Source organism: Lampris incognitus, chromosome 10 (genome assembly GCF_029633865.1).
Source record: "Lampris incognitus isolate fLamInc1 chromosome 10, fLamInc1.hap2, whole genome shotgun sequence".
NCBI lineage: Eukaryota > Metazoa > Chordata > Actinopteri > Lampriformes > Lampridae > Lampris > Lampris incognitus.
This window is the reverse complement of record NC_079220.1, coordinates 275001-287656: the sequence shown is the minus strand read 5'-3', so window position 1 is coordinate 287656 and position 12656 is coordinate 275001. Positions and strand designations below refer to the sequence as shown.

General features: G+C 41.7%; 1 protein-coding gene across 1 annotated transcript in view; it reads left to right on the top strand.

Annotated features, from left to right (window-relative positions):
- The window catches only part of LOC130119126 (sodium channel protein type 4 subunit alpha B-like), a 256811-nt gene that overhangs the window by 189673 nt on the left and 54482 nt on the right, over positions 1–12656 (top strand). The window contains exons 22-25 of the mRNA XM_056287542.1: positions 2503–2611; positions 2691–2845; positions 10541–10714; positions 11091–11213. Of these exons, the coding sequence (XP_056143517.1) occupies positions 2503–2611; positions 2691–2845; positions 10541–10714; positions 11091–11213 (561 nt within the window). The remainder of the gene's footprint in view (positions 1–2502; positions 2612–2690; positions 2846–10540; positions 10715–11090; positions 11214–12656) is intronic.

Genomic DNA, 12656 nt, shown 5'->3' with positions numbered 1-12656 from the left:
CGGGGCGCGAACTTCGGTCCCCAGTGGGACACAAAGCCGATGCTTAGACCGCTACACCACCGCGGACCCATTAAATGCTGAACTGTAGTCAATGAACAGCATACATACGTAGTTCCCTCTCCTCCCATCCAGGTGGGTTAAGGTGGTGTGCAAGAGGTTGGAGATGGCATTGTCTCTGCACCTGTTGTTTTTATAGGAAACTGGAGGGGGTCGAATGAGCTGGGCAGGGATGAGCAGATGAACTCTTTCACCAACCTCTCAAAGCACTTCATCACTACTGACATCAGGGCCACTGGTCGGTAGCCGTTCAGGCATGATGGACTGTTGTTCTTTGGCACAGGGACAGTAATGGACCGCTTGAAGCATGAGGGGACGACGGCTTGGGCCAGGGATGTGTTAAAGATGTATGTAAACACTGGCGCTGGCTGGTTAGTGCAGGATTTTAAGACCCGGCCAGGGATCTCATCAAGCCCTGCAGCTTTCTTGCGATTTACCCCCCTAAGGACCCTCCTCACATCGCTCTCAGTGACGGTGAGTGGGGGTTCCCCGCTGTCTACTGTGGCCATTTGGCTGCTGTTGGTGCCATTAGCCACGTAGCGCGCGTAAAACACGTTCAGTTTGTCAGCTAGGGAGGGATCCACACTCATCGCCGAGCACGGCTTGTTTTTAAAATCCGTAATGACCCATAGTCCGTTCCACACGCGAGCGGAGTCACCTTCATTAAAGTCTGCTTCCACGTTGTCCTTATAGCGCCGCTTAGCCTCTTTGACTGTCATCCGCAGGCCGTAAGACGCTGCTTTATAATCAGTCATCCATCCATCCATTATCTGAACCGCTTATCCTGCTCTCAGGGTCGCGGGGATGCTGGAGCCTATCCCAGCAGTCATTGGGCAGCAGGCGGGGAGACACCCTGGACAGGTCGCCAGACCATCACACAGGCTTTATATTATACTAATTATATTATATTATATTATACTGATCATATTATATTGTGTTATGTTATATTATAGTGATTATATTATATTGTATTATATTATATTATTGTATTGTATTATATTTATTATATTATATCATTTTATATTATATTATATTACGCCTAATGACTGAGTGCACGTGCAGCCGGTTCTCCTCCCGGTCTGACGGTGATGGTGGTCGCCACCTGGACGCTACTTGCCATTCCCCTCATCACATTTTCTTTTTATGTATCTTATAAATCCATGTAATTTTTTTTAAACATTGTGATGGTGGTCGCGTGACTCCTGGGCCGTTCCGGTGGCGTCTGGATACTGCTTGCCATCCTGTGCATCATATTCTTCATAAATTTTATAAGTCCATTATAATTCTGTTTATCTTCTTTCAGTGTTGTGTTATGTAAATTGTGTAAACACAACATCGTGTCACGTTGTGTGTCTTGGGAGAGAGGTCCTCCTCTGGTGCTCTCCCTGAGGCTTCTTCCTGTTGTTTCTCCCTGTTAAAGGTTTTAGGGAGTCGTTCGTTATCCGATGAGAGGGTCTAAGGACAGGATGTTGTGTTGCAGCAAAGCCCCCTGAGGCACATTTGTAATTTGTGATTTTGGGCTACACAAATAAAACTGACTTTGCTTGACTTGACTGCTGGGATAGGCTCCAGCATCCCCGTGACCCTGAGTAAGGATAAGCGGTTTGGGTAATGGATAAATGGATGGATTTTATATTATATTAAATTTTTTTATATTATATTATGTCATATTATACTGGATTATATTATAATATGATATACCGGATTATATTATTATATAAGCGGTTCAAATAATGGATGGATGGATGGCTACTACATTTTATTATATTATAAATATATTATACTGGATTACATTATATTATGCTATATGATATTACATTGGATCATTTTATATTATATTATATTATAATATACTGGATTATATTATACGATATTATAATATACTGGATTATGTTATACTGTGTTATGTCATAATATACTATATTATATATTATATTACAATATACTGGATTATATTATATTATACTATATCATATTATAATGTACTGGTTTATATTATATTATACTGGATTATATTATACTATATTATATTGGATTATATATATTATATTATAATATACTGCTTTATATTTTACTATATTATAATATACTGGATTATATTGTGCTGTATTATATTATAATATACTGGATTATATCATACAGTATTATGTTATACTATATTGTAATATACTAAATTATATTGCACTATATAAATCCTCTTCACTCATACATGGTTTGTAAGATATTAATTCATATAAACTACTTAGGTATAGATTTATATATATATATATATATATATATTTGTGTGTGTGTAAGAGAGAGAGAGTCTCACTCTCTCTCTCTCTCTATATATACATACACACACACACATATATATATATATATACACACACAGTATATGTGTATATAAAAACCTACATTGTGTATCAATAAACACGTGATATAAACATGATTTTGCTTTTCTAGTGTGATGATGAGTCATCAGTGTGTAGCACTGTGGAAAAAGCTCCTGAAGAGAAGGAAGAAGAGGATGAAGAACAAGACACCACTAACCCTGATGAATGCTGTAGTACCAGTAAGATCACACACACACACACACACACACACACCAGAACACATACAGACTCTAGAGAGGTTGTTGGTGTGTGTTTCAGCCTGCTACAGACGTTGTCCCTGTCTGGACGTGGACATTTCCCAGGGAAAAGGGAAAACCTGGTTTGACCTCAGAAGAACCTGTTTCTTCATCGTAGAACACAACTACTTCGAGACCTTCATCATCTTCATGATTCTACTGAGCAGTGGAGCGCTGGTAAAAACATGACTCTCCTTTTATCTGATCATGTGACTGAGAAGATCTGCTCTGATTGGACGGCCAGTAGGAGTGTGCTGTTGTTGCTCCCCCACCCCACCCCAAACCCCAACCCGGTTACAACATGACCAACACTGGACTACTAACATGGCTGACATGTCTGGCAGTGGACAACAAACATGGCTGCTAAAGGACTACTAACATGGCTGACATGTCTGGCAGTGGACAACAAACATGGCTGCTAAAGGACTACTAACATGGCTGACATGTCTGGCAGTCGACAACAAACATGGCTGCTAAAGGACTGCTAGCATGCTTGCTTCGGATGTCAGTGGTAAGCTTGAGGTATTGCCAAGTTAGGACTGGACAAGATAAAATAAACTTTATCCGTCTCATACATTAAGTTAATCCTGAATGGGTAAACGCACAGAGAACTGTCAGAATGAATCCCCCCCTTTTCTCCCCAACTGTATCCGGCCAATTACCCCACTCTTCCAAGCCGTCCCGGTCGCTGATCCACCCTCTCCGCTGAGCCGGGGAGGGCTGTAGACTACCACATGTCTCCTCCAATACATGTGGAGTCTTCTAGCCGCTTCTTTTCACCTGACAGGGAGGGGTTTCACCAGGGGGGCGTAGCACGTGGAAGGATCACGCTATTGCCTCCAGTTTCCCCTCCCCCCCAAACAGGTGCCCCGACCAACCAGAGGAGGCGCTAGTGCAGCGACCAGGACACATACCCACATCTGGCTTCCCACCCACAGACACGGACAATTTTGTCTGTAGGGACGCCCGACCAAGCCGGAGATAACATAGGGATTCAAACCAGCGATCCCAGTGTTGATAGGCAACGGAATAGACCGCTATGCCACCTGAACACCCCAGTTTAGCATGAATCTTGAATGTGTCACATTCAGCACTCCTTTTTGTAATTTGAAAGCCAAAGTTGGCACAATGAATGAAATGTCAGAACTGGAGACGCTGAGAACTGGAGATATTCACACTCAAAATCTTGCAAATGTTACAATAATAGGAAATTGACTTGAACTTTTAGATCTTTTAACTTCTTCTTTTTTTTTTTTACTTTTAGACCCTCTGCATTGCCTTTGCGCACTGCCTGTTGACACCTATGTCCTATCGGACTTGAACCTAATGTTTTGGCACTTACTTGTGTTATTGTCTCCTGACTAGATCCCTGCTTGTGTTGTGTTCTGACTAGATCCTTACTTGTCGAATTGTCTCCTGACTAGATCCTTGCTTGTGTTGTTGTCTCCTGACTAGCTCCTTATGTATGTTGTTGTCTCCTGATTGGATCCTTACTTGTGTTGTTGTCTGCTGATTAGATCCTTAACGTGTGTTGTTGTCTCCTGATTAGATCCTTACTTGTGTTGTTGTCTCCTGATTAGATTCTTACGTGTGTTGTCTCCTGACTAGATCCTTGCTTGTGTTGTTGTCTCCTGACTAGATCCTTATGTGTGTTGTTTCTCCTGATTAGATCCTTACTTGTGTTGTTGTCTGCTGATTAGAGCCTTACGCGTGTTGTTGTCTCCTGATTAGATCCTTACTTGTGTTGTTGTGTCCTGACTAGATCCTTATGTGTGTTGTTGTCTCCTGATTAGATCCTTACTTGTGTTGTTGTCTGCTGATTAGATCCTTACGTGTGCTGTTGTCTCCTGATTAGATCCTTACTTTTATTGTTGTCTCCTGACTAGATCCTTGCTTGTGTTGTTGTCTCCTGACTAGATCCTTATGTTTTTTGTTGTCTCCTGATTAGATCCTTACTTGTGTTGTGGTCTGCTGATTAGATCCTTACGTGTGTTGTTGTCTCCTGATTAGATCCTTACTTGTGTTGTTGTCTGCTGACGAGATCCTTGCTTGGGTTGTGTCCTGACTAGATCCTTACGTGTGTTGTTGTCTGCTGACGAGATCCTTGCTTGGTTTGTGTCCTGACTAGATCCTTACGTTTGCTGTTGTCTGCTGACGAGATCCTTGCTTGGGTTGTGTCCTGACTAGATCCTTATGTGTGTTGTTGTCTGCTGACGAGATCCTTGCTTGGGTTGTGTCCTGACTAGATCCTTACGTGTGTTGTTGTCTCCTGATTAGATCCTCACTTGTGTTGTTGTCTCCTGATTAGATCCTTACGTGTGTTGTCTCCTGACTAGATCCTCGCTTGTGTTGTTGTCTCCTGACTAGATCCTTATGTGTGTTGTTGTCTCCTGATTAGATCCTTACTTGTGTTGTTGTCTGCTGATTAGAGCCTTACGTGTGTTGTTGTCTCCTGATTAGATCCTTACTTGTGTTGTTGTGTCCTGACTAGATCCTTATGTGTGTTGTTGTCCCCTGATGAGATCCTTACTTTTATTGTTGTCTCCTGACTAGATCCTTGCTTGTGTTGTTGTCTCCTGACTAGATCCTTATGTTTTTTGTTGTCTCCTGATTAGATCCTTACTTGTGTTGTGGTCTGCTGATTAGATCCTTACGTGTGTTGTTGTCTCCTGATTAGATCCTTACTTGTGTTGTTGTCTGCTGACGAGATCCTTGCTTGGGTTGTGTCCTGACTAGATCCTTACGTGTGTTGTTGTCTGCTGACGAGATCCTTGCTTGGGTTGTGTCCTGACTAGATCCTTACGTGTGCTGTTGTCTGCTGACGAGATCCTTGCTTGGGTTGTGTCCTGACTAGATCCTTATGTGTGTTGTTGTCTGCTGACGAGATCCTTGCTTGGGTTGTGTCCTGACTAGATCCTTACGTGTGTTGTTGTCTCCTGATTAGATCCTTGCTTGTGTTGTTGTCTCCTGATTAGATCCTTACGTGTGTTGTCTCCTGACTAGATCCTTGCTTGTGTTGTTGTCTCCTGACTAGATCCTTATGTGTGTTGTTGTCCCCTGACTAGATCCTTATGTGTGTTGTTGTCTCCTGACTAGATCCTTGCTTGTGTTGTTGTCTCCTGACTAGATCCTTATGTATGTTGTTGTCTCCTGATTGGATCCTTACTTGTGTTGTTGTCTGCTGATTAGATCCTTACGTGTGTTGTTGTCTCCTGATTAGATCCTTACTTGTGTTGTTGTGTCCTGACTAGATCCTTGTGTGTTGTTGTCTCCTGATTAGATCCTTACTTTTATTGTTGTCTCTTGACTAGATCCTTGCTTGTGTTGTTGTCTCCTGACTAGATCCTTATGTGTGTTGTTGTGTCCTGATTAGATCCGTACGTGTGTTGTTGTCTGCTGATTAGATCCTTACTTTTGTTGTTGTCTGCTGACGAGATCCTTGCTTGGGTTGTGTCCTGACTAGATCCTTACATGTGTTGTCTGCTGATGAGACCCTTGCTTGGGTTGTGTCCTGACTAGATCCTTACTTGTGTTGTTGTCTGCTGACGAGATCCTTGCTTGGGTTGTGTCCTGACTAGATCCTTACTTGTGTTGTTGTCTCCTGACTAGCTCTTTACTTGTTTTGGTGTGTCCTGATTAAATCCTAGATTAGATTAGATTGGATTAGATTCTTTTATTAGCCACACAACCAAGGCCGGTGGAATTTGTTTTCGGTACACATTAAACTCTGCAGCACAATATAACAACATACATGGACAACAGCAGACACTCCACATATTATCACAAACAATAGTTACACAATAACAAAGACAAACATATCCTGCATAACAATCAGGTGAATGGTGGTATTTATGTCGGTGGTGTGCGAGGAGGGACTATAGGGAGGAATTCAGATTCCTGAACCTAGGGGGAAAAACTGTTTGTGAAGCGTTTACTCTTAGTGGACAGTGACCTGTAGCGCCTCCCTGAGGGAAAGAGCTGGAAGCAGTTATGAGCAGGATGTGAGGGGTCAGAAGTGACCTTCTTTGCTCGCTTTACAGTCCAGTTAGTATGTAGAGATCAACATGATATCACAAGGTTTCGTTCTTATATTGACGAAAATCAATCTATTGAATCGTTCAGCAGTGGACAATTGTTTAACTTTTTTCGTCCTGCGCTGGACGAATTTAAATCAAAGGCGGTTTCAATGGACTGTGTCTTTCGTTCAGAATTAGACGTTTCATTCAGAAGGCTGCGGTTAGGGTAAGGGTCACTGAACAGCGATATCTTGGCTAGTTACAACATGAATTGAGCTACCCTGTCAGTTTTGAAATGATACGATCTCTCGCAGCCTCCTTTCTGTGTGGAGGTTGCATGTTCTCTCCGTGTCTGCGTGAATTTCCTCCAGGTGTTCCAGTTTATCCCACCATCAGAAAGACATGTATGTTAGGGTTAATACTCCTGTCTGTGCCCCTGAGCAAGGCAATAGGATGAAATAACTGGAGTTCGTCTCCGCGTGCTGCATGGAAGATGCCCACTGCTCCTAGCTAAGCAACTAGGTGGGTTAAATGCAAAGAGTAAATTTCATTGTGTGTATGGACAAATGACAAAGTGTATTTTATTCTATTTTATTGAAATCACCTAGAATTAGAACCTCATCAGAATGAGTAACAAGACCTGAGATGAATTCTCCAAATTCTTCAAGAAATAGGGAGTAAGGACCAGATTCTGTACTGAGCACAGTCGAGTCATAGCTGAGGGAGATGGACTTAGAATAATAGCCTCAAAAGATTTGAATTTAGATTCATGTTTAGAAGTTAAATTGAAAATAGACTTAAATATTAAAATGGCATCCTCACTTTGTTTACCCGAGCTACATGCACATAAGTATAGTCAGATGGGGATGCTTCATTTAAGGGAAGGAAAAGATTTGATCAGCTGTGGCTCAGCCACAGCATGCAGATATAGGAAAGAGTAACAGAAGCTATGTTAAGAGACGAGGTGATGATTAGTTAGCAGCAGTGTGGTTTCATGCTATGAAAGAGCACCACAGGTGTGATGATTTCTTTGAGAATGTTGATGGAGAAGGTCAGAAGGAGTTACATTGTGTCTTTGTGGATTTAGAGAAAGCATACGACAGGGTGCCGAGAGAGGAGGTGTGGTATTGTATGAGGAAGTCGGGAGTTGCAAAGAAGTATGTAGGAGTGGTGCAGGATACGTATGAGAGAAGTGTGATAGTGGTGAGGTGTGTGGTTGGAATGACAGATGGGTTCATGGTGGAGGTGGGATTACATCAAGGATCGGCTCTGAGCCCTTTCTTGTTTGCAATGGTGATGGAAAGGTTGACGGACAAGATCAGGCAGGAGACTCCGTGGACTATGATGTTTGTGGGTGACATTGTGATCTGTAGTGAGAGTGGTGATAATAATAATAATAATAAAAATAATAGCAATACATTTTATTTGTGGGTGCCTTTCAGAGCACTCAAGACACCTTACAGAACACAATAAAAAAACCAGCAGCACTGTATCAGACAGCATACAATCAAAACAAAGCAGGGTAGACAGTAAAAAGTTAATACAACAGATAAGTATAAAATCATCATCTGCACAAAACTCAATGAAGTGTGGCTCAGACTGAATATGCCAGTTTGAAAAGTTACGTTTTGAGATGGGATTTCAAGGTTGAAAGAGAGTCAATATTGCAAATGTCTTGTGGGGGAGAGTTCCAAAGGCAGGGGGCGGAATGACTGAAGGCTCTAGTCTAGGCCCCATGGTAGTCAAGCGGGCCGAATGTGTAATGAGTTGGAGAGCAGAAGAGGATCTGAGAATGCGGGAGAGTGTTAGGATATGAAGGAGTTCAGAAAGATATGAAGGAGCTAGGTTATTAATGGCCTTAAAGGTGAGGAGCGGGTTCTTGAAGTCAATATGGTATTTAACAGGGAGCCAGTGGAGTTGCTGAAGAACAGGAGTGATATGATCTATGGAAGGAGTTCTGGTAATGATAACAGGCAGCTGAACTCTGCACCAATTGAAGTTTATGAAGACACTTGAGGGGAAGACCAAAGAGGATAGAATTACAGTAGTCAGTACGGGATATAACCAGGGTGTGAATGAGTATGGCAGTGCTATTAGGTGTAAGTGACGGGCGAAGATGATTAATATTGCGTAGGTGGAAGTATGCAGACCAAGTAACATTGTTGATGTCAGCTTCAAAAGATAATGTGCTGCCCAAGATGACACCCAGACCCTTAACCTGAGGCAATTGAGGAACTATAGAATTGTCAGTAGTCAGAGAAAAACTATCAGGTTTGGCCAAAGTAGATTTAGTACCTACTTGGAGGACCTCAGTTTTATCACTGTTAAGTTTGAGGAAGTGGTATGAAAACCAGGACTTAATTTCTAGTAAGCAGTCAGAAAGGGAAGTGGGCGGTAGAGTGGAGATAAGCTTGTTGGATAGATAAAGCTGGGTGTCATCCACGTAGCAGTGAAATTGAATGCCAAATTTCCTGAAAATGTGGTCAAGAGGTAATAAGTAAATAATAAATAGGAGGGGTCCCAATACAGAGCTCTGGGGAACACCGGTAGGAATAGCAAAGGACTGTGGTCTCAAATTTTCCATTTGGACAAACTGAGTGCGGCCAGAAAGATATGATCTAAATCAGTCAAGGGGGGTGCCAGTTATTCCAATGGAAGCTAATCTTTCTAGGAGGATGTTATGTGAGATGGTATCAAAGGCTGCACTCAGATCAAGAAAGACAAGTATGGTGCAATATTTTGCTGGATTACAATGGGATGTTTTGATTACTTCAATGATGTAAAATTTCCGTCTTGCTCCTACTGACTTTCATTCCTCTTCTCTTCAGTGCATACCTCCACCTCTCCAGGCTCTCCTCAACCTGCATCCTATTCTCCCTACAGATCACAATGTCATCTGCAAACATCATAGTCCACGGTGACTCCATTGCAAACAAGAAAGGGCTCAGAGCCGGTCCTTGATGTAATCCCACCTCCACCTTGAACCCATCTGTCATTCTAACCGCACACCTCACCACTATCACACTTCTCTCATACATATCCTGCACCACTCCATACTTCTTTGCAACTCCCGACTTCTTCATACAATACCACACCTCCTCTCTCGGCACCCTGTCATATACTTTCTCTAAATCTACAAAGACACAATGCAACTCCTTCTGACCTTCTCTATACTTCTCCATCAACACTCTCAAAGCAAACATCACATCTGTGGTGCTCTTTCATGGCATGAAACCATACTGCTGCTCTCTGATCATCACCTCTCCTCTTAACCTAGCTTCTATTACTCTTTCCCATATCTTCATGCTGTGGCTGATCAACTTTATACCTCTGTAGTTGCTACAGTTCTGCACATCGCCCTTGTTCCTGAAAATCGGTACCACTATGCTTCTTCTCCACTCCTCAAGCATCCTCTCACTTTCCAAGATTGTGTTAAACAGTCTAGTTAAAAACCCCACTGCCATCTCTCCTAAACATCTCCTTGGCTTCACGGGTATGTCATCAGGACCAACTGCCTTTCCACTCTTCCTCCCCTTCATAGCTGCCCTCACTTCCACGTTGCAATGACTGATGATGATAATTCCTGTATTCTTTCTGTCGAACTCGTTCTCCACCTGTAGCCTTAATCGGGTGAAAGTAACCACAACATCCCACTGTAAACCAACAATGAATTCAGCTCATGTCCAAATTTTCTCATTTTGCTTTGGGTTTTAACTTGAAAGGTTATGTTTGTGTTTAACAATGTGAAACAAATCAGACCTATCACAATGCAATAGCAGTGTGAAGTTATAGTGCAGAATGTTCTCTGTTGTATATAAAAATGCCCTGAAAAAACATGTTCCTTTGTTTAAACCAGGCCTTTGAGGACATCTATTTGGAGCAGCGTCGTGTCATAAAGACCATTTTGGAGTATGCCGACCAGGTGTTCACCTATGTCTTCATTGTGGAGATGATTCTGAAGTGGGTAGCTTATGGCTTCCAGACCTATTTCACCAATGCCTGGTGTTGGCTGGACTTTCTCATTGTGGATGTAAGTAAACACAAATATATTAATGTTAATATCTGTTCCGTAATTTCAGAATATATTTCAGCATGCTATGTATGATCTACAACCTCATCAGTAGCCTGGCACCTCAGTACATTAGTGATATGCTAACTGCCTACAAGCCTATTATCTTTTATATGTTACGTGTGTGTATGTATATATGTATGTGTATATATATATATATATATATATATATATATGTGTGTGTGTGTGTGTTTTTTGTGTGTATTGACTCATTTTTGTGTTTGTGTAATTTTTTATATTTACCTAATTTGCCTAAGTAAAATGATCGATTGCCATTATTTTGCCTACAGGACATTGAATATTGCATAATTCTAATAAACTCTCTTTCTATTGGTAGGTATCCATCGTGTCTCTGACAGCGAACATCCTTGGCTACTCTGAATTGGGAGCCATCAAGTCTCTCCGGACCCTAAGAGCTTTGAGGCCCCTGAGGGCCCTGTCTCGCTTTGAAGGCATGAAGGTAAGATAGACAGAAAGACAGAAGGACACACACAGAATAAAGGCCAGTTTATAGTTTTATGATTTATGATCAGTTGAGCAACACAAAGTCATCAACATCCATCACCTCCCCGCTTGGATTTTGGACACGTTTATTCGTGAGAAATAGAAACACATAATTCTTAATAGATGGGTTGCCCATGTTTCCTGATTTGATCTCAACACATGGAGGCAGAACACCAGGAGATACACGTGCTTGTTGTTGTGTATTTGATCTCAACACATGGAGGCAGAACACCAGGAGATACATGTGCTTGTTGTTGTGTATTTGATCTCAACACATGGAGGCAGAACACCAGGACATACATGTGCTTGTTGTTGTGTATTTGATCTCAACACATTGAAGCAGAACACCAGGAGATACATGTGCTTGCTGTTGTGTATTTGATCTCAACACATTGAAGCAGAACACTGTTGTGTATTTGATCTCAACACATGGAGGTAGGACACCAGGACATACATGTGCTTGTTGTTGTGTATTTGATCTCAACACATGGAGGCAGAACACCAGGACATGCATGTGCTTGCTGTTGTGTATTTGATCTCAACACCTTGAAGCAGAACACCAGGAGATACATGTGCTTGCTGTTGTGTATTTGATCTCAACACATGGAGGCAGAACACCAGGACATGCATGTGCTTGTTGTTGTGTATTTGATCTCAACACATTGAAGCAGAACACCAGGAGATACATGTGCTTGTTGTTGTGTATTTGATCTCAACACATGGAGGTAGGACACCAGGAGATACATGTGCTTGTTGTTGTGTATTTGATCTCAACACATGAGGCAGAACACCAGGACATGCATGTGCTTGTTAACAACAGTCCTTTTACAACAAGGAAAGATGTACAAACCAGGAATTCATTTTGAGTTTTTTGAGTTTCACTCAGCAGGAATTTTCCTTTTGACTGAATGTATATTGTCACCTGTGTGGCACAAAGACCCACCAGCACTGTGGTGATGTTTATTAAACGTTCAACACTGTGGTGATGTTTAGTAAATGTTCAACACTGTGATGTTTAGTAAACGTTCAACACTGTGATGATATTTAGTAAACGTTCAACACTGGTGATGTTTAGTAAATGTTCAACGCTGGGATGTTTAGTAAACGTTCAACACTGTGATGTTTAGTAAATGCTCACGACTGCGATGATGTTTAGTAAATGTTCAACACTGTGGTGATGTTTAGTAAACGCTCAACGCTGTGATGATGTTTAGTAAACGTTCAACACTGTGGTGATGTTTAGTAAACATTCAACGCTGTGATGTTTAGTAAACGTTCAACACTGTGATGTTTAGTAAACGTTCAACACTGTGATGATGTTTATTAAACGTTCAACACTGTGGTGATGTTTAGTAAATGTTCAACGCTGTGATGTTTACTAAACGTTCAACACTGTGAT